Source organism: Ascaphus truei, chromosome 7, assembly GCF_040206685.1.
Source record: "Ascaphus truei isolate aAscTru1 chromosome 7, aAscTru1.hap1, whole genome shotgun sequence".
NCBI lineage: Eukaryota > Metazoa > Chordata > Amphibia > Anura > Ascaphidae > Ascaphus > Ascaphus truei.
The window spans coordinates 78,289,725-78,313,685 of record NC_134489.1 but is presented as its reverse complement, the minus strand read 5'-3'; the positions used below and the strand labels follow the sequence as shown (position 1 = coordinate 78,313,685).

Genomic DNA, 23,961 nt, shown 5'->3' with positions numbered 1-23,961 from the left:
ATAGTGTGGTTAGCGTCCGCCGTGGCGCAATATGCTGTTATGCTGTTTTGATGTTATGCTGTTTTGATGTTATGCTGTTACGTGATTTGTGTGTTTCCATGCAGTAAAGCCCGTCCTGTTTTATATTCTGTAGTGTTGTGTGGTTGTTCCTGTGAGGGCCTCCTCCCACTCCGTTGGGATCCCTCCCAGGTGGAGGCGTTGCACCTAGAGATGTATGATAACGATGTACCCCAGGTTCCCCAAGCGGAGGCTTAGGCTCCTGAGAGCCACACAGGTTGCACAGCACGTAGTAGCGGCGGTAGTCATAGGGAAGACCCGTTACATATATATAGTTTTTTTCCCATTCAATATGTGCATCAATACAATCTGCACACTGACAAGTGATTAGCTAAGCTGCAGATCGATCCGTTCTCCTGTTATCAATTGCTTGCTCAGGGTTATTTAATTCAGTTCTTGCACCGTTTTTTTGGCAATGTAGTTCCTGGAATATGATTGACTGGGCAGTTACTAGATACAATTGGTTCACTGCTAGAGAGTTTTAGAGTTTTTTTTTTTTAATGCTACAAATATTTTCTCATAGCACAAAACTGATTTATTTAAAAAAAAAAAAAAAAAACACATGTAGGATATTGCTTGAACTGCTGCTTTAATGTGAAACACAAGTTTACCTTATAAACATAGAGAAAAACCCATAGGGGTTCTCACAACTGGCAGTGACATGTACAGAAGAAAGTTGGGATACATGTTAGAATCACAGAAAATATTCATGAACTTGTTTCATTTAATGTAAGTCTTACATTGTAAGATGTCTACTGACAATCCAAATACTTATACCGTGAAATTGAGTATACTACTTTCTCAACATGAAAAAGCAATTAAATTTACATGAAACAATGTGAACCTCGGATGATTGAGGACAAAATGTTTCTTAAAGAAAAGATACATATATACATTTGTTATTTAGGATCCCCAAACCAGCAATCTCTACTCAATATGCGTAAAAAGAGAACACTAACTTTATTTCATACTGTATAGTGCTTTTGTCCCAAAGGAACTCAAAACGCTTCACAATTACAGTCTAATTTGTGGTATACTGTATATCACATAGGGAATTTTACAGACACAGTCCCTAACCAAATGAGCTTGCAATTTATATTTCTTGGTGCCTCGGGGACAGTGAGACTTCACAAGCTCACAAGGAGCTGATACTGTGATTTGAACCAGGTTCCTCTGCTCATACTTACTGTAGTATCATTGGAGTAAGTGTCTTTACTTACAGAGCCACTCACTCTCCAAGTGATACTAATGTTACTTCTGCCATTGGCTGCAATTGTATCACATTATGGGGCGTACGTAAAGTACTAAAAAAAAATTTTTTTTTAATTTTTGTTGTTGCAGCAAAAATTTCCGTGCTGCAAAGTTCCGCAAACCTTTATCAAATGTGGATCGTATGTACAGTATTAAGCTCATTATGCGCCTTTATAATACAAATGTAGCAAGACTTACTGACGCTGGAGCCGCGGCTCGGTTTAAAGCCGCAGATTGACCCCCCCGCAGCGATAATCCTCCGGCACCGGAGAAGTCACATTGTCACCGCTTGCCCTGTGCTGAAAACAGCAAGGTTTGCTGGATCTGTATGACGCAGAATACGCTCTTTGAAATGGTTTTAGAAGCATCCCGCACGTTGAATACCTAATTGATACAATTTAAATGAAGACAGAATTAAGTGTATTATTTTTATTTATAATTGATTTTAATAAATAGCCTTTATTAGAATAATATTATATGTACTAGCCATACTATTAAAAGAATACATTTTGTTAAACTAATAATGAAATATCCATGCTGCGTCAATTTTTTTTGTGAATACCTAGCAAATTAATTCTGCGGTAACACTATTAACAGTCTTTTTAGTGTTTATGCCAAGGTAAAAACTTAGCGAACATTTTGATGCAGTTTTTATTGATTTTGTGGCGCACAGAAATACTCATTTTTAGTATATACCATTTAAATCTATAATCCAAGCACAGTCTAGCATTTCCAGAGGGAAAATAAATCAGTTTTGACGCAGTTGGCGCAGATAGAGATATTTGGGGTTAGTATACTGTGGCGCAAAAGCAAACCACTTGAAAATTAGTGTGACATGCATCAATTTTGCAATCCGTTTGCAAGGCTCAGTACACAGGCACCCCAATCACAACATATAGCAACATGCAAAGGTCTCAAGCAATAGCTTAGTGTTAAGACCACTGCCCTTTGACGTAGGCGAACCTAGTTCAAATTCCATTGTCAACTGTCTATGTGATCATGTGATAAATGAAAGCTAAGGACTTTGTCCATGAAGCATATTGTTTTCTAACTTTTGCCTTCCAACCTCAAAAGCAGGGAAATAAATTTACTACGGCAAGGTATTAATTGACCGTATTGAAATGATTTTCTCAAATTAATTGTAGATTATAGACTAAATATTAGCTACAATTATATATTGTGACATATATCAAATCAATATGCATTTTAGGATTACTATGGATTTTTCAACCAGTCATAATACTTTGTAATTAGCTGTTGCGATAAAAATGTTAATTTAACCTCTTCAAGGCTGCCTGGCAAAGAGACATGATGTGGCCAAATATCTCACTAGGTTCCTGCTCAATCACTCCCTAAATAGTGAAAAGTTATAGTGGGGTGGCTGTTTTAGGAACTGAGGTACAGATCTTATTGTTTTTATCCTAACATAAGAAGCCTTGCACTACATTTCCAGAATTCCCTGGTTCCAGTGGGTTTTCCAGCAAATGTCAAACTTTCTGTAACACAATGGAGCGCAAATATTTTTTCTGCGTCAAAATTGAATTGCTAAAAAAAAATACAAAACTGAATAAAATTTGCGTGGAATTTATAAAGGTTGTTATGGGAAGTAGTTGTCTGATATTACGTTTCACACATGCCTGATTGATACAATTTAAATATAATGTTTATTTTTTATTTTGCAAGCAGAATTACTACATATCAAATATTAGCTTAATATATTTTATAATAGCCATACTGTGAAAATATAACACTTTGTTAATGTATCTAATGAAAGATCTCCCCAAAATTACTGTTGATTCATAGCAACTTAAAGCAGCAAAACATGTACAGTAGGGGCTTATGCAGAGAGGTACGTTAAGGTAAATTTCGCCAGGTTAGAGGCAAAAATGTCCGCATTTAGGCAGTTAGTGGCGAGAACTTGGCGGGCCAATTCAAATTCGCCAGACGTGTGGCGAGAAGCGTGATTTCGCCAATGCTAAAACACGCACGATTCCAGTAGCTCCGATGCGCATGTACGCGCCAATCGGAGCTACTAAATGGCGCGTTTAGGGGAAATTTTGCCCGCCAACAAAAGTTGGCTGTATTGTGGGCAAATACCGCACGCCTCTGAATGGCGAGTTTCACGCCAAGTGAAACTCGCCTAATTAGCAATTTCATGCACACCGCGCTACCGGAGTACCCTGCATAGCACAACATTAAATGCCAATCATTTAAGCCTTTCTTGAACCGTACCTCTCTGCATAAGCCCCGTAGTGCGATACGTGCTCACTCTCACATGCGTGGCCGGAAATCCTGGATGCAGTGAACTAGACAAGTCCAGGACCAATAAACAACTCTCTCTCTCGAGTGATCAACATTCACTCTCTTTCTCAAATGATTAGGGTTGCCACATTTCAGTTTAATATGGGAAGCCAAAATCCTGTAGGAAAATTAAATTAAAATCCATTTTCTATATGTTTTCACGACAAAACACACAGTGTTTATCTGCTCCCCATCTCTTTCTCGCCCCCTCCATCTCTCAGCTCCCCTCCTTCCTTCATCTCTCAGCCCCCCTCCTACACCAGCCCCCTTCCTTCTCCATCTCTCAGCCTCCTCTATCAACCTCACAGCCCCCTCATCCTCCTCATAGCTCCCATCCTCCTCCACAACGCTTCCCTCTCAAAGCTCCTCTTCTTCTCACAGACTCCCCCACTAACCTCCTCATTTTCCCCTCATCTTTTTGTTTTCAGGTGCCCAGTGTCCCGTGACAATAAGCCTAGGGACCTCCTCATCAACCTGCTCCTGGCATTGGCTAAACTGGCCATTTATAAGTCCAGGAAGCAGTGTCTGGAGAGGGAGGTCCCAACAACATGTTCTGGTTGCTGGTACACTCCCGTATCCGAGCAGAGTACACAAACCCGAGTCCACTGGGAAGGTTTCAGAGTTTGCCTCCCAGTGGGCATCAGGCGGGGTGCTCTGCTCGGTATCCCCCACTTTGGATTATTTTGTACTAAACCTTCATTATTAGTGCACTTTATGTTATATTTGTTTGGCTGGTTTTTCTTTGTTCGACTTGGTTCTAACCAAGTAGAATTGCTCTTCAACTAACAGGATCAAAATAGACCTCTTCCACCTCACAGCTTCACTTCTCCTCCTCACAGACCCCCATTCTCTTCCTCACAGATCCCCCATTCTCCTCCTCAGCCCCAGTCCTTCCCCTCAAAAACTCCCTTTCACCACGCAACACTTACCTGGTGAAAGATAGCAACGGGAGGAGAAGGATAGCAGCGGTGCGATTGCGGGGAGTTGTGGGGGGACATGTGAAGGCGGACTGCCGCCGCCATGGTCCTCCTCCGCAACCACCATTCCCCTCCTTCTGCTGCCCTCCTTGGAAAATCACAGACGTTTTTATATACAGTACTTAAAACTTCCTCCCGGATGGCAATGGATGTCCGAGAAAATGTGGACTTATGGTAACCCTACTTTAAGCAGTGTAAGAGTCAACCAGTTAACATGTTGCACAGCAATACGGCATGTACAGTAAACACTACAAATATCTATGAATAATCTGGTCCTTCTGAGGATTTTCTTGGTGATATTGTGGGCTATTTTGTGGTACTGATATTTATAAATGAGTTGGTTTTGAGATTTTGGTACTGTATATAGCAGTGGTTCCCAACCGGTCAGGTTTTAAGAATATCCCTCTTCTGCAAAGGTGGCTCAGTCATTTTGACGGAACCACCTGTGCTCAAGTAGGGATATCCTTAAAACCAGACCTGTTGGGAGTTCCGTAGGACGGGAGTTGAGAACCACTGGTCTATAGTATGCAGCACCGTGGACCCTGAAACTGTGAGCATTGTTTGATGGTGACAGCATTGTGCTTTTGTAGAGCTTGTAGCAACTGTTCTTTAAATGTCTGTTTTAACACATAACAAATGCATTAAACATTAATTGCACAACTGCACATGATATACCTGGAGACTTCATTTATTCGGATGTACCGTACTACTGTATGTGATAGCATCTAAACAAACAAATCTAAATTATCCAATGATCTGCCTTTCTACAAACTTAGTGATGTACAATCTCCTGCAGATAAATATATTAATCTTCACTATAATCCCCTGAAATCATTCTTTCAAATGCCATGGGCAATATGACACATTGTATAAATGTAGGCAGGTATCACTTATCTAAGTTATGTCAGACCTTTGTTTTCTAGGCTTGAGGCCAGATGATATTGCATAAAATTCAATCGTTTTTCAACCACAAGCACTTATCACTGTAGTTTATCCTGGCAGTTAAGTTAAATATACTAGAGGTCACATCATACACTTGGCCCTTTTATCAGGTATGATTAATAAATGTATAAATTCTATGGTTGAGATGTATTTCAGAGGGCGAATATGCCTTTTTCATTAAATATATTTATATATTTGCTTTTGAACTAGAACAAATAAACTTTAACATAAAAATAAACTTAATTTCTCTCATTGTTTTAGTATGCAAGAAAGAAATCAACAATTTTCCAGGAACAAATTGTTTTTGCAGAACAACTTTAATTCTACTACTAGGGAGAGTAATTTTGAATAGTTAAATTCCAGTGCAGAAATGAATCATGGCTGCTGTTGCTTTCATTTTGCTTATACACACTGTAGCTGGAAATATATAGTAGGCAACTTTATTAATGACTACAAAAGTGCCCATAGAAACAAAACACAAGGGGGTTGTTCATCAAACTGTGATAGTTTCTATGGGGACTTTTGCTTTCATTAAAAAAACTGCATAATCTGTTAGATAGTGCCCCGAACTGCACTATCGCAGTTTGATTAAAGTACATTTCATCTACTGCAATGATGTTGCATTTTAAATGAATAGGAATGTAGTCCTGTTTTATTCTTGGTGTAATTTCTTAACCCTTTGAGTGCCAGCGAGCTCCATGGCGCGTGAGTCACAGTGCAGTCACGTGACCGGTTTCAATAGCGATCACGTGACCGCGGGGGCAATTTTGCAGGAAACATAAGAGGAGTCCTCCTCATTGGTCAGATCGCGTCTTGCACTGTATGGGAATGCAGGACCTGATTTATGCTGTTGGGCATGACGTAGTCATACGAAAAGGAAAAGGGGTACACCCCTCGTGATGCTTGCCAGGAAAAGACTATGCCTTGATATAAATCATCATTATCTTCATTGCAATAGACAGTTTATAAAACACAGGAATCCAAATGTCCAATTGTAATAATCCGTAAACACAACCCATACATACACCACTAGCCTATAATAGGTACATCTTATGTGGTGATCTGGGTGGTAAATGGTGGACTGATCACATAAATGAAGTAACAAATTGTAAGTTACTCACTGCTGACCTTGTGGGATTTCCTGGTCCTGTCGGCGTGCTCCTACCCAGGAGTATCTGCAAACAAAGTGGTGCAAAAATTTATTGTAGGCACTAGGAACTAGGTGCAAAAATTTATTGTAGGCACATTAAAAACAGCAAAAGAACACTCTGACGTGTTTCACGTGGGAACCCACGCTTTATCAAAGATAAAGATAAAGCGTGGGTTGCCACGTGAAACGCGTCAGAGTGTTCTTTTGCTGTTTTTTTTTCCAAAAGTTTTTTATTAGGCATTGCTTAAAATACATTGTATACAGAGTAGACATCACGTTGCCTAATACAGGTTTTCTTATTTTAATGACAGTAAGAGGGAAAGACTCAACGCGCCCCCGACCTTCAAACGTGGGTCGGCAGGGTTGGCGTGAGGACATAAACAGAAAGTGGGGGGGGGAGGTAGAGAGGAAGAGGTGGGGGGGGCGGTGGGGGGGAAGGCCCTTCCCCCTCGGTCCACTACACGTTATGCAGCCACCACCATTGTCATCCGTAGTATGAGATGGCCATTGTTAATCTTTCGTACGGGACAGCCACGTATCCCATATATTATAAAAGGATTCCGTTTTCCTTCTCAGGAAGGCCGAGAGCTTTTCCATTAACATAACTTCCTGTATTCTCTTTTTAACAGTTTGCCTAGGGGGGGAGACACCTTTTTCCACGAGGCCGCCACCGCACATCTAGCCGCCGTGAGAATGAAGGAGATCAATTTACTTGTTGGGCGGTCAATGTGCTCGATTGGCCTGGCCAGCAAAAAGGTCAACGGATCAATGGGTATTTGGAGGTCCGTAACCTCCTTGATTAAAGTCTGTATGGTTTCCCAGTATTTCTGAATTTCTGGACATGACCACCATATGTGGGCCATGTCACCCTTATGTCCGCAGCCTCTCCAACATAGGTCAGAAGCCAGGGGGTAGATTTGATTTAGTCTAACTGGGGTAAGATACCAGCGAAACAGTATTTTATATATGTTTTCTTTCATTGTGGTACATATGGAAGTTCCTGAAGCTGCGTCCCAAATACTTTCCCAGTCCTCTCGGTCTATAACTGTGCCCAATTCTGCTGCCCAATGGAGCATATAGTCATGAACCGGAGCCTCTGTTGCTCGTTCTAGTTCTGAGTATATTTGCGTTATGAGACCTTTTTGGTGCACTGTCTCCTTACATAGTCTTTCGATTCTTTTGCTGTTTTTAATGAGCCTACAATAAATTTTTGCACCTAGTTCTTGGCAGTATTTGGTCAAAGTTTTTCTTCAGCAGCAGATGCAACCCCGTTCTTTCCACTTTGTTTGCAGATACTCCTGGGTAGGAGCACGCCGACAGGACCAGGAAATCCCACAAGGTCAGCATCTTTGATAAAGCGTGGGTTGCCACGTGAAACGCATCAGAGTGTTCTTTTGCTGTTTTTAATGTGCCTACAATAAATTTTTGCACCTAGTTCTTGGCAGTATTTGGTCAAAGTTTTTCTTCAGCAGCAGATGCACCGACGTTCTTTCCACTTTGTGGGCATGACATAGTGACTACATCCTGGGGCACCCAAAGGGTTAAAGGTCTACAGTTATTTTTCTAACTCGCCAATGCGTATGACACAAATACTATATGACGAAACACGTGTATTTGGGATCAAACATATTTTTTCTTTTCCATAATTCTGATTAAAGTAAGTTTGTCATATGTTAATGCTTATACAGTATACAGACGAGACCACGAGTATTCTAAAGCTTGCCTTAAACTAGCCCGATTACATTCTGGGTGTGTGCTGGGTGTAACCTGGCTAGTTTAAGGCAAGTTTAAGGCATTTCTGCATTGATTAATGACCCATAGGATTAACACAGCAGGGGTCCTTGGCAGTCCCATTCAGTTTGAATAGGACGGCCAGGGACCCCCGCTGTTAATCTGATGGGCCATCAATGCAGAAATGCTGGATCTAGTTTAAGGCAAATTTAAGGCATGTATCCAGCATGTACCTGGGTGTACCTGGGTCTTTTTGGCGAATGCCACTGGTTTGTGTTAGAATAACCGTGGGCACTACAGTATACTGTACCTATTAGTGTTTGCACATATAGTATATGTATATGTTTGTGGGGGTGTAATATTCATGCATGTGTTGCGGCACTTGGAATATTTTGGAGAAATATTTTTTTTATATAAAATGGCTCTTCTTCCTTGAGAGGTTGCAGACCCCTGCCATATACTTAAAGATAGTGAGATAATGTAAGTGTAACGAGTGCTCACCACAAACAGGACGGGACCGCGAGGCTGAGATAGGGCTGCGAGACCACGTCCGGAGTGCAGAGTAAGGTCATGTAGCTGGGTCAAGATAGGAGAGATCAGAATGGTCGTATATACTCGCCATGGTAAGGGATTGGAGAAGTCGGATAGTTGTTGTGCGGTGCCGGGGTCCAGGAGTAGAGAAGGTAGAAGTCCAGTAGCAAGCCGAGGTCAAGGGTCAGAGAGGTGGAGGTCCAGATACAAGCCGAGGTCAAAACAGGAACAGGATACGCAAGACAAGACAGCAACAAGGCAGCAGGGTGTTTGAGGCAAACACAAGTCCATAAACAGGGTTTATGCTCAGCCAGTTTGGCAGTAGGGCTGGCTGAGTATTAAAGGAAGAGGCAGCCAATGGTGGAGAAGCACACCGCTGCAGAGTAACGAATGAAACCCACCCCCTACACATATTCAGTCCACTGATAGGCAGGGGCGGGGAGAAGTGCAGGTGAAGGGTAATTGGAGATGGAGTTAACCCCTTGTGTGTTCATGGTAGTGCAGCGCTTGCGCATAGCCTGCGCGTGGTGCGCCTTACCTGTGACATCATGGGGGCGGAGCCTGAGTGAGATCCGTGCGGTGTCCCCCAGCCTGGTAGAGCGGTGCATGTCAGCCGCTTTGTCACGGGATGTGTCACGGGGCCGGGGCCTAAGCGTGGGACGTGCAGTGCTCCCAAAATCGGTAACGCGGCGCGTGTCTCCCTTCACGGGGTGCGTCACGGGTGTGGGACGACAGACAATCCTCACAGTAAGCCACTCACATAATGCACTGTATATGATTAGCGATTTTCCGATATTCGTATCTGCCGTGAATTTGCCAGTTCTTGTCAGCCATGGCTATTCAAAGTTGAAATATTCATTTTAAAATGTGTTTTTGGAGGAGTATAAACAGGGGTGCAGCCTCAGGTCTAAGCCATTGTGTTCTTGCTGAATGGGTGACTGCTGTAGTACTAGCATAGTGCTGTGTTGCTGGCTCAAATATTTGATTAGATAATATTATTTTAATTACTTAATAAAACTAGTAGCATTTAATGTGACTGGACTGGCCCCTGTCTGTGTCCCCTCCCTGGGGTGTGGCCTGGCCTCTGCTGTTCTGCTGTTCTGTCTGTGTCTATTGACTACAATATTATATAGCAGTATATCATTAATAATAATAACAATACAATCAATGCATTTCAAGGAGGGTTAAACATATACACATTTAGTTTTTGCACCCACTTTGCCAGTGCCACTGTGGCAGATCACTGTGCCAGCCACTGCCAGAGCACTAGTACCACAGCAACAGCAGCAGCGAGACAAGAGTGATTCTCTCTCTCTCGTTAAATTACTATATAGCTAGAGACTGAGTCTGAGTTAGATTGAGCCACTGATTGAGGCACCTCTGTGGAAGCTGGGATATCCTTAAAACCTGACCTGAATGGGGGGTCATGTGGACTGGAGTTGCACACCCTTGGTCTAGACACCCTGCTCCCTTCCCTCACAATCACACAATGTGAACAAGAACAGTGAGGAAAGTGGGAGGGGCTTAACGCACACGCATATAATTTGAATGTTGTAATGTTCATAAATTAATTTCATATATAAATTAATCCGCGGATTTTATGACATGAGGGCAAAGGGAAAATTATGGTGGTTTCAGGAGCATTTGTCCAAATTCGTTACTGTCCAAACCGCCTTCCAATATCCCGTTTGCAAATCTGCAGAATTTTGGTCAAAGAACTTGCAGCTCGAGTTTTTACACATTCGCACATCTCAATAAAAGATACTACATGCTACTTGGAAGAGAAACATTTATTTGTAATACAGTTCTTTGCCCAATTAGTGAATGATCTGTGAAACTACTTCCTTACATACTCCCTGACAATCCAAAAATCCAAGTGTGGAATTACTATGGGGTTTAATACAAATAAGCACTTCAGTGATCTTGGTTTGCCCTATTACCTTTACTCACCAGCATAAAGAAAGGTCCACCTGTACGAGGGCAGAACTCTTAGGGGTATCACCATGTACAGAAATCAAGATCTTCAAGTTTGGAGGAGTGATGGTGGTGGGAGGGGGAAAGTCTGCAGACTTCACAAGTAGAAAAGCTCTCAATGTTATCATTGAACTTGTATACATCATGATAGTTATATTTTTATACAGTTTCAAGGTGCTTGGATAACATTTTACACTTAGTGGCTCTCTGAACAGCCCACTTACCTATAGCACCAAGGAGGATCTGTCAAATGTTGAGTGTTCCCATTTCAAAACCCTTGGGTTCCATGGAACGGTTATTTTTTAATGTTCTTCAATGCCAATATATGAGTGCTTTTGATTCAGTAAAGTCCATGAGGCTCTGAGTAGTAGTGATCTACAGTGGCAGAAAAAGAATGACATCCAAAATCATGAACAGTGCTGTTTATTCAATTATTGTCCATTAACAGAGCCCAATACGGTCTCAAAAGTCACTGTCATAACTTGAGCAGATTACCTCTCCCCTAACTGCGTCAGCTGCCATAGAAACTCAATTACCTGCCAAGGCTTTGTAATATTTTTAAAACCTTTACTGACAAACTATAGCAAATTCCCTTACAGGGGCTTATTGAAAGATCTCTACACTATTCAGTGCATAGCAACACTAAGCTGCAAATTGAGGCTTAATGAAGCCATAATAACAAGATTTGTGTATGGGTGTTCAAGAGCAAACAAGAAAAAATATTTGCTCAAAAGCTAATAAAAAAACATGCTAAAATAGTGGCCGCCATTTGGGTGAAATAAATGAATTAGTATATTAAATGGGTCTTACACTCTTCTTCATAATTCATTCAGGTTATGCCAAATGGCATGGCCTGGATTATCACTGTTATGCAGATGACACTTAACTCTACTTGTCCTTTGCACACGGTACTAAGAACCCATTATCAGTCATCAATAGATGTTTATCTGAGCTCCTAGAGTTGATGAGTGTCAATTGGTTGAGATTGAATTCTGATAAATCAGAAGTGTTTGTGGTAGATACTCACCATCGGAAGACAAGAAGACTTCAGGTAGGACAACCAACTGACCTTAAGCTTGAGGATTCCCAGTTGCTAAACTCAGTCTGTCTTGGTGTTGTCCTTTACTGCTACTTGACCTTTAAACATCAGGTGTCAGTTGTGATCAAATTTTCATTCTTCCACCTAAAGATCATAGCCAGGATTAAGCACTTGATCCCCCCAGAGGATCTTACTACACTTGTCCATGCCTTTGTGTCCTCACACCTGGACAACTGTAGTGCTCTACCTGGGGCTTCCGGAAAAAGATCTGTGCTGCCTGCAGCTGGTGCAGAATTCTGCAGCCAGGTTGTTAACTAACCAGACCCGTTGTTGCCACATGACGCCTGTTCTCTGCACTGGCTGCGTGTAAAATTGCAAATTTATTTCAAGATTGGTTGATTGACATTCAGTGCACTACATGGCCAGGGTCCCAGCTATTTGAAAGAGTTTCCTGTAGTTCTCTACACTCCCATTTGCTCACTTTGATCTGGAGATGAAGGACTCCTAACAGTTTCCAGAATCTCCTTGACTTCCTTTGGGTCAAGAGCTTTTAGTCACGCTGCTCCCACTCTGTGGTATAATCTGCCTCATACAGTTAGTGAGGCTCCCTCTCTGGAAATCTACAAATACAGGCTCAAGACCTACCTATTTACTCAGGCATTTCATTAATGAACCACAACCTGTCTGGCATTTAATAGCTACGGTACAGTACCATCGTATCCTGCTGGTATCTTTCCTCGTATTTGGACTCTTTCATAACCTTAAATGTTTTCTTCTTTTTCCATTTTTGTAACTGTGAAGTGTTCTGAGTCTCATTGGGAGAAAAGCGCTACATAAATAAAGTTATTATTATTTATTATTATAACCAGTGAGGTAAAGAATTGAAAAAACAGTCGGGGTTCTCACTTCTAAAACCTTGGTCTTGAACCAATTTAAACTTTGTAAGTAATCTTCAGTAAGACACCATTTTGAAAACTAGCCATCATGCTAAAGGCATATACTGTAAGTACTCATTTTTTCTTCACACCCACATGGGGGATTCTAGCCACAGTGTGATCAGAGTCCATAGATCCAAAAAGAGATTGAAACAGTGCACGGACAAACAAAGACGGAGACCAGTCTCCATTTGGCTGCGTGCTGCTTCAATCTCTTGTGTGGATTTCAAGAAGACATCAACCTGTTCTCTATCCAAGAGGAAGTTTGCATTGCAATCACCCAGCCCAATCAATATATATGATAGGCTGTCATTTAATGTGCCCTTGTTAAGTATTGCAAATCACAGAATAGTTGTGCAAAATTCTACCTGTATTTATTTATCAACAGATGCATCTTTCAGAGGACAGTATTAGCAGTACAGTAGTTCATGTATGATCTATATAACTGCAGTTTACAGTATGTTTCTTACATCTGACAGTGCAACTGGACAAACACAGATACCTCTATTTAATTAAATCTGACACAGATGTTATTGATCAAGAATAGTTTTACATGTGTTCAAGTACCTGTTTCACGTGCTTAATGCTTAGTTATCAAGCTTTCCATGTAATAGCACCTGTAAATTCTTTTCATTAGGGCATCAATATATTACAAATCTTTAAAAAATATTTGCCAGACAGCTTTAGGGCCTCATGCAGAGAGCAGCGCTATTAACAATCTCGCCATTTTCCGGCGAAAATCGCGCTAAAAACAGCCGAAAATGGCGAGGTATGAAAAAAGCGCCATTTTTTTTTTCTATTTATAAATCTCGCCGCGCGGCTGGTGAGAACCTACATCTCGCCAGTCTGAAAAATATCCAAATTCAGAGAGGCGCGCTCGCCATCTAGCGGCTGTTTTTGGCGCGATTTTCGTCAATTTTCTCCGCCAACTAAAGTTGGCAAGAAGCAGGAGCTCGCCGGCTATAGGGGGAAAAAAAATTGCGCGATTTTTTTTTCTCCCTTTCAGCTGCGCGCATCTCCTCATTTACAATTCTCCACATGCAGTAATGCTAAAAATAGCGGATTTCGCCCATTTCTGTATATGGAGAATAAAACTCTCCATTAAAGCTACTTTTTCTTAAACTCTCCAATTTATTCTAGCGCTTCTCTCTGCATAGGCCCCTTAGTCTCTTATCCACTATTTTAAAACCATAGCACTACTAAGGAACTGTGCAGAGTGGGCAATATACTGTAGCTCAACGTTGAAGGTAACAGCAAGTTGATTTCTATGATGTGGCCATTGGGTTTTCTGTGCAAAACACATTTATATAGTCAATTTAATTGATTGAATTATGTGACCTGTGCTAATATGCCAAAGGGCTTTATTACCCTGGTTGCTTATAGTATGGTATGTCTGCTTACACACCACTAGAATAAGCCTATTTGTATGTCAACGTATGAGCAAGTTTAACAACCATAATTGTCTCAGCAGTAGAATAATAGGTCTGGAAAACTGAGCATAGACACAATTATTGTGCATCATTTTACCAATTAACATGCTAAGAGTTTATTAATGAAATCACAGTGTATTGGGTTATGTTATAATGATAATGTCACAGAAATGTGGTGATTATGCAGGTGCAGGAATGCATTGTTTACTCATCACATGCATCTGCTCTGGCTTTATTGCTATAACAAGGTAGGTAATTAGAGTTATTTACACTGTGGCCTGAGCACCTTGACAGGAAAAGACACCACATTTGTGAACCTTTACTCATTTAAAGTGAGCTTCTGGTGTCAGCTAGTGGTTATTTATATGTTTACAATAACGCTTTAATTAAAAAATATATATACTTTTCCAGAAAAGCTACAGTACATTAATATGTACCAGTAAACCAAGTTAATTACAATGGGAAATGTCTATTGGAATTGTACTTACAAAACAAATGCTTTAATGAGAAACCGTTTGTTACTGATATATGCATCTAGACGTTGTGTATATACTGTAGTATATTTAACTGAAAGAAGATTTCGTCATCGAGATCTATCTGAGGGCTCCTGCCCTGTCCTATTGTATTGATCCCAAAGATGGAAAAAACTACAGTATGTCTGTATAGAGCCAAATATCTTTCCGGCCCACATAATGGGGGCTATTTACTTAGAGGGATTCAGCATTCACACGTTTAGTCAAGGCATATTTTGTAGTAAATAGGGAAAAACGCACTGCACTGCGCATATATCCAATTTACAAATAGGCTAGTACATGCAGTCTTAATTTTATTTTGTGATATACAGTATAATGAATGTAGTGAGAGCACAAGGCAAAATATCAAATAGGCTGTGTTGTCAATGTTAGTAAATCAAACAGTATATATATCCCTTGTTGCAGTGGAAGCGCTGCAGTGGAAGCGCTGTATGCTGGGTGATAATGGGGAAAGACAGGGGGTGCAGACCTGTCTAAGACATGCAAATGAACATACAGTAATATTTACAGTTGCTTTATGCTTTACTGTGGAGGGTTTTTGTCACTTTTTTTACCCACCATAACCTTAATAATTGTGGTGATTAACTAGTCTATAGTCTCAAACCAGCTTAGCCATTACAACCAACCTTACACTGATGATACCCATCAAGGTTGAAACATGTCTGAGTGGGTTTAATGGCTTTGCATCTCATCCCAGCCTCTGTCTAAAAGCTGTGTTTAAAACAGCATGCATTGGCTTGAGGATTTGCTTGTGTAATACGAGCTTGAGACAAAAGGTGGCACTGAGTGCTCATTTGCATGTCATTTCCCAGAATCCCTTGCTGCAGTGGAAGCGCTGTATGCTGGGCGATAATGGGGAAAGACAGGGTTGCAGACCTGTCTAAGACATGCAAATGAACATACAGTAATATTTACAGTTGCTATATATATATATATATATATATATATATATATATATATATATATATATATATATATGTGTGTGTGTATGTTTTTTTCTATACACTATTTACCATCATCTACATTTTGTAGATTATAGAAACTGCAAGTGAATATTTGTTTATAACTTGTTTTGTATTATTCCACAAATAGTTAGGGAAATTGTAATAGGGATATTAAGGACATTATAATATATTAAATATAGTTACTATATATATAGTATAGTATATAGTAACTATATTTAATATATTATCATTTCCTTAATATCCCTATTACTATTCCCTAACTATTTGTGGAATAGTACATATATATATACACACACACACACACATATATATATATATATATATATATATATATATATATATATATATATATACAGATGCAGCGGCCGTTATTCGAACACTTCACGCGTTGTATACCTCGGAATACCCATGTCATGGCACAGGATTTCGTCCAACCGTACCACTTTAAGACACGAGTGCAGGCGCGTGCAGAAATTGGCATTTTAGTGTTCTGGCTTTTAAACACCTGAAATTTACACAGTAGCACAGTACTGTACACATTACAATTCATTAATTTCATTGCATTTAATTGCACACAATCCATGAAATTAAAACAAAACAACCTCGATAAACATGTGTGCCTGGGACGATTGGCCGCGTTAATGCCGCGTGGAGTACAGCAGCGCACATGAAAACGGCTCCGTGATTTGTTCGAATAACTGACGCTGCATCTGTTTAATGGAAATATTACTGTGTGCTCATTTGCATGTCTTAGACAGTTTGCAGCCCTGCCTTTCATCATTATCACCCAGCACACAGTGCTGTCATTTTTCAATTGCTTGTTCAATAAACGTTAATATTTGTGTACCCATTTTGAGTGCCCCGATCGGAGTTTATCCAAGTCCAGTTTTTTGGGACTTGCACCTGTCTCTTCTTAATTATATTGTTTCCATTGACTCCCGGGAGCACCGCCTGAATTATACAGGTTTACTAGTGGGTACTTTATCTCATTGGTAGAAGTGCTTTTTCAGTCCCTTTGTATATAGTCTAGTAAATGACCCTGGATTTGAAGGAGTTTGCCCGATTTTCACTTTTTTACACCGCCCTCAGTATGTACAGTATGGTGGATAGAATCCTGGATGAAAAAATATGACTTTTAGAATAGGTAGTTCTTTTTGACCTACAGTAACAAGATGCTGTAATATTGATAGAGAACTATTACTTTTCTTCTCCCTTTCCATAGAGTATATTTCTCCATGTATTGATTAACCTTATTGTAACTTTGGATTTATGATTCATTACCATTCAATGTTTACAGCAAAACGGATTCACACATTTATTTCAAATTTGCTGAGTAATTCTGCATCATCTTGAACATATCGGGTAGGAAAGGTATATGTTGTTCTAAAGCAAAGAACTGTGGGTAGCCGTGTTGGTCCTTTCTTCCATGTACAGTAGTAACAAAGAAGGGAGGGGAGTAGATGCTATAATATCTTTAATTGGACCAACAAGTAGTTTATATGTTACAAGCTTTCAAACCTCTCAGGGTAAAGGACCCTGAGAGGTTCGAAAGCTTGTAACATATACAAGCATACCCCGCTTTAAGAACACTCACTTTAAGTGCACTCGCGAGTAAGGACATATTGCCCAATAGGCAAACGGCAGCTCACGCATGCGCCTGTCAGCACATCCTGAACAGCAATACCGGCTCCCTACCTGTACCGAAGCTGTGTGCAAGGGGGGAGACTATAGAGCCTGTTACAAATGCGCTATTTACATCAGTTATGCATGTATATTATGTTTGCAGTACAGTACATGCATTAATAAGTGGGAAAAAGGGAGTGCTTTACTTTAAGTACATTTTCGCTTTACATACATGCTCCGGTCCCATTGCGTACGTTAATGCGGAATATGCCTGTAAACTACTTGTTGGCCCAATAAAAGATATAGAACTTTGTTACTACATGTTGTTCTGAACAAATGTAGGCATTGAAATGAGGAATTCTGATTTGTCAAAGTGGCTATTTATACAAATTATTGATGTACCACAGTTGACAAATTAAGAGTTAAACCACAAGTAAAAAATATTTCGCTTTCCCAAATTATTTACACACCTTTTGGTACTGTTCTGGAGTATTTCCTTGTGCTTTTAGTTTGAAGCAAATTATCAGGATAGCTAATAGCTCTCTTATGGTGAACTGTACTTATTTTTCTCGCTTAGAAAATGCAACCTATAAAAAGTAAAGTTTAACGCCAATATAAATCAGAGACTTCAAATCTGTGATCTTAAAAAACAATGTCTATTTCATCAGAAAGCTAAATAATACTACTGCATTCTTTGGTAGTGTCTAATCAATAACAGATGATCCTTTTTTTTTTTAAATCTATATATCGACTACCCTTCAGACAACATGGCTAAAATGCACAACAGAAAAGAGTCTTTAGGTTGTGCTCCATTTCAATAAAATAGCAATGAAATGACAGAGAAGGACCTATTTCTCATACTGTTCTTCCATGAAAAAGTACTAGATTTAGGATCATTGTAACACTGCAGATTTAACAATACTAACGCACTTGACCTGGTATCCCTTATATGTGTTATAAAGTGTTCCTAACTCTGTGGTGTGACATTTGTATCTGCAAAATATATTATAGGCAGACAGCAATTGTGTGTTCCATCTACTGCAGGGGTGGCCAACTCCAGTTCTCAAGAGCCAGCAACATGTCAGGTATTAGGGATATCCCTGCTTCAGCACATGTGGCTCAATCAGTGGCTCAGTCAACAACTGAGCCACCTGTGCTGAAGCAGGGATATCCCCAATACCTGCCCAGTTGGTGGCCCTTGAGGACTGGAGTTGACCACGCATGATCTACTGTACAGTATATGTTCAAAGTGAAGAAACAAATGTAAGCAATTGCCTACCGTATGCTTGAAGTTAGGCAGGGTTAAATGATACATTTGTAGAAAGTATATTCTTATAACCAATATAGATCAATTCTGTTCAATAATAATTACATATGTGGAATTCATACACTGAACTGATTTTCTTCATTGCGTTTTTTTTATCTGCTTTAGGTTTCAGCAAGAGTAAAAAAGGACCATTAGAAGAAGATACCCCCTGGCGTGGTAGCGTACCATTGGATTTGCAGGAATCTGTATCATTACGAGACAGAATGGCCATGTATCAGGCTGCCGTTTCCAATAAGAGTCACAGTTCCACTGCAAATGTAAGTTGTGGGAATGTGGATGTACTGTTTTTATGTATTGTACAGCTAAATCATACATACATTAGCAACAATCACTATAGATTCATCTTTGCTAAAATAAATAATAAGGAAGTGTGTTAGTAAAGTTGGGGATTTGTGAAGTGAACAGAGAGAAAGCTAATTTCTCAAAAACAATAATAACTTTTATTTCATATAGTGCTTTTCTCCCAATGGGACTCAAAGCGCTTCACAACTACAACATATTGCCCGGTATGCAGCACACAGTTCCTGTCCATATGAGCATAACATCTATCATGTTTGTGCCTGAGTCACAGGGAGATAGATAAAATGACCTACCCAAGGTCACAAGGAGCTAACACCAGGAATTGAACCAGACTTCCCTTGACCCCACAGTCATTGTTTACAGTCAGTGTCCTTACTCACTGCGCTCTATAGGTCTATAACTTGATCTTGCTACATACAGTATGAAATACATCTCATCCGCTTTAGTTTAGTATTGGTCCAAGTAAATGGGGGAGCTTAGAATAAAATTAAACACTCTACATGCACAGAAAAAGGTCACAATCTTAAAAGATGTTACAGTAGCATAAAATGACAACATATATTATTCGTGAGGTGGAAAGAATAGGAAAAATGCTGGATACTCTAGCGTTACAAGATAAAAAGATTTTATTATTTATCTACCTCATTTATTGAACAATTTTGTAATATAGAAGACTCAATGTACATAACCTTGCCATCTGGAATGTTGTAGTTTGTCCCCAGAGTACTGTATGCAAAGGATATACAAGCGTTTTAAATGCCAATGAAAGGTACTACACCTCCAATACAAAGTATTCATTCCATGTTAGTCTTGATGAAGTATTGTAATGCAACATGATCTTCCAAGGACCAATGCAACGACAGGAATTACAAAGTACTGAAAATGTATACATCTATCATATGAAACATTTTTATATCTACTGTACTGTATTGATTTTTTCACAGCATGTGACCAAAGGGTGAAATTGATGTCCAATAACAAAGTTGTATAGATCAGTGGTGCTCAACTCTAATCCTCAACTCCCCCCCACCCCCCACCCCCCCCAACTGGTCGGCTTTCACAATATCCCAGCTTTAGCACACGTGGCTCAATCAGAGGCTCTGAATGAGCCACCTGTGCTGATGCCGGTACTGATTGAGCCACCGGTGCGGAAGCAGGGATATCCTGAAAACCTGATCTGTTGGGGGACTTGAGGACGGCAGTTGCGCACCCCTGCTATAGATAAAGCTACATCTCAATTTTTGTAACTGGGTGCTATCAATTTTATAACCCATTTTAATTCTGTGGCTATGCAGGTTTCTTTTCTTTCTGTACACTCAATCCATTAGGAGTAGCATAATCAACATAAAAATGAGGTAGATTAGCAATGACTCACTTTGCTAAACCAATTATGATTAGTGCAAGAAGCAGGATGCTGTGCTATTGGCAACTTTATGGACGGGAAATAGGAAAATCATATGAAAAGGGTCATTCCGGTTCCTTAATGAGCAGCTAAAAATGTAAAGAAATATGAATTTTATACAGTGGCAGGTAGAAGACCCATGGGGTGTGATGCTAAATGTATTTTACATTTCATTTTCATTACATTCATTTGAAGTGTACACAATTACAGTATACAGGCATACCCCGCATTAACATACGCAATGGGACCGGAGCATGTATGCAAAGCGAAAATGTACTTAAAGTGAAGCAGTACCTTTTTTCCACTTATCAATGCATGTACTGTACTGCAATCGTCATATACGTGCATAACTGATGTAAAAAACACATTTGTAACAGGCTCTATAGTCTCCCCGCTTGCGCACAGCTTCGGTACAGGTAGAGAGCCGGTATTGCTGTTCAGGACGTGCTGACAGGCGCATGCGTGAGCTGCCGTTTGCCTATTGGGCGACATGTACTTACTCGCGAGTGTACTTAAAGTGAGTGTCCTTAAAGCGGGGTATGCCTGTATGCATTGCACGTATAGCAGAAGTCATTAATCTACAGCAGGGGTGTTCAAACTGGGGGGAGTAAAATGACACAGAATTGTCATGCCAAAGTGACGTCACATGTCGCTGTGATGTCAGAACGTCGGAGACGTGGTAAGGAAGGGTGGGGGGGGGGAAAGGGAGGAGAGCAGGTAGGGGGCGCCGGGTAAAAAAGTTTGCGCACCCCTGGTCTACAGTATTACACACATTCACATTGTAGTCCTTTTTCAACGAGTCAAAAATGGCAATTTGCTATGCATTTTAAAACCAGAGACAGAACATAAAACACAGACAAAGCTCAGTTTTTAGCACATCCAGTGAGACTCATACACGGTACAGTGCCTAAATATATATGTATAAATATCTAATAAGTAAAATGGTCTTTTAGTTTGACATTTTTGGCCAAAATTGTTGTAAGCCCCTGAGCCAACGCCAAGGCAGACCACATATCAGGGGTCCCTAACGCTAATATAAATTCTTAATAACCTGTGTAATAACAGGAAGAATGATTTATAGTAAATCTGTCAATATTAGTTGCAAAGTTCTGAGTCTGACTGAAGCTTTTATTAACTTGTACATTACCAGGAAAAGCACTCTGTATTAGAGATGTCACAGCCAAACTGCAAGCAGGCAAGTTCCCCTGAGTGGAAGATGCTATGGAGTGAGCCCATAACCATTTAAATGTGGGAGGGGGTGAGCTTAAATTAGGAAGGAGGTTGCCACCCTCCAATCAGCCATGACTAGCTGGACAAGAATTGTAAAACATACGGGACACCTAACAAGCTTAATAAAAGCTTCAGTCAGACTCAGAACTTTGCAACTAATATTGACAGATTTACTATAAATCATTCTTCCTGTTATTACACAGGTTATTAAGAATTTATATTAGCGTTAGGGACCCCTGATATGTGGTCTGCCTTGGCGTTGGCTCAGGGGCTTACAACAATTTTGGCCAAAAATGTCAAACTAAAAGACCATTTTACTTATTAGATATTTATACATATATATTTAGGCACTGTACCGTGTATGAGTCTCACTGGATGTGCTAAAAACTGAGCTTTGTCTGTGTTTTATGTTCTGTCTCTGGTTTTAAAATATATATTGCCATGCTCAGTAGCACTCCTCTGTGACACTCATATGCTTATATATATGTTGTGGTCATTTTGGGGGTTCAATAGGAGCTTGTTAGGTGTCCAGTATAATTTGCTATGCAGCCATAGCTGTTATTATGCTGTAGTGCAATACCTACAACAATTAAATTATGTAATTCCTGAACGGTAAATGCAACACAGGATAACTATTTAGCATGCAATTTTAAAGAGGCAGTCCAAGCGACACTTCCCCGCTTCAAGGGGTTCAATAAATTGCAGCCTTTCAGTTTTAATCAATCCTTCAGTCAGTGTAATTCACCAGCTAAAATGTAGTCTTATATTACTAAGGTAACATTATCTATTGTTACAGTTTGCAGCTCAAACTGCTGGGAATATTGGAAACAAATTATCACAAACAGGAAAGTGTTGCAAAGATCTTGCACTGCTGGGGAAGGGTGCTAAACCCTGCTATAGAAATCAAAGTATGCTTAGTATATTAATACTCATTAAAAATAGCTTTAAGAGTTGAATTTAATTTTGTAGCATGTATTATCTAATACTACAGAACTGATTTATTTAAAAAATATATATATATATTGTAGGCTATTGCATGAATTGCTCCTTTATGCCACAAGTAAACATCACCCTAAAAACAATGGTCTGCCTATAAAATACAGTTGTGACAATTGTAAATGTAAAACGCAGTTACACTACACATATGTGGATTCTTTTTTCTTAGAGACCCGCACATCAATATGTTTTTCAGGAGCAGTGTGAGGGGATTCAGTAGGTACAGGGTTTCTGTTCATTTCTTAGTTCTCTGGGTGTTTTTTTTTATGAACATACTGCTTTCTTGGAGAAGCAAACCAAATTGAATCAAAATGCTATGAAGAAATGTAGATGACTTGTCAGCATGACACAGTGATAGTGAATGCATATGAGCTGTCAAAACTAATCTGTTAGTGCTGTCAGTCATGCCGTCTATTTCCTCCCTCCCAGCAGGTTGTCTTTCCTATAAATAATCACATGGTTTTGCCATTAAGCTAGGTGAAAATATACAGAATGTTTTAGGTTTATTTGTGAATGCTGCACACTGCAGAGTTTGATACATTATCAAATAAGCAGGAGAAAGCAGACTAAGCTAAACATGGAGTATTAGAACATGCAACTTTCATTTTAAATATATTTACATTTATGCTGAGTTGAAGTTTATTAAACAGTATCCAGGTTACTAAATTATGTAACTCGTGCCAAAGGATCAATTCTTCTCATTTTGATGCTACAGCACGGGAAAAACATAACACACATTCTATTCTTTTAGGCCCTTGAACAGTCTGAAACCTGCACAGTGCCCGGTGGTTTGGCTACAATGAAGAAACATTTTGAAAAATCAGACATTGCCACTTCGCATAGTGCAGTTACTCAGTATCAGTATCAGCACAAATCTGTAAAGGTAAGCCTATCATACAAGGTAGTTAAAGCTCACATGTCCTCATGAAAATGTCACATTTATGGCTAAAAGCAAGAGTTTAAGACAACTTATTGTTGCATTACTAGATGTTAATCATAATCAAACCCACGCAGTACTTTACTGACAAAGAGAGTGTTCGCAGAAGTTTACAAACTTGCCAAAAAATTCTGTTTTTCAGCTAAAAAAAAAAAAAAAACAGTTAAGTTTGGCAGAACAATTTTCATGAAGGTCACATGACCCAAATGCAGGTCACGTTGGTTTTGTGAAGTTATTGTTTTTACTAAAACTAGTGGGAAAAGTAATGAAAATTTGCTAGATTTCATCATTATCTCCAAAGTTTTTTTTAAAGCGCGAAACTTTAATCCA

General features: G+C 39.8%; 1 protein-coding gene across 4 annotated transcripts in view; it reads left to right on the top strand.

The window, feature by feature from the left end:
- The window catches only part of XIRP2 (xin actin binding repeat containing 2), a 217,077-nt gene that overhangs the window by 152,918 nt on the left and 40,198 nt on the right, over positions 1-23,961 (top strand). For 3 of the 4 annotated variants that reach the window (XM_075609166.1, XM_075609169.1, XM_075609170.1), the window contains 2 exons: positions 18,872-19,023; positions 23,446-23,577. In XM_075609166.1, coding sequence (XP_075465281.1) covers positions 18,872-19,023; positions 23,446-23,577 — 284 coding nt within the window. The remainder of the gene's footprint in view (positions 1-18,871; positions 19,024-23,445; positions 23,578-23,961) is intronic. The other variant, XM_075609168.1, reaches the window with a different exon arrangement.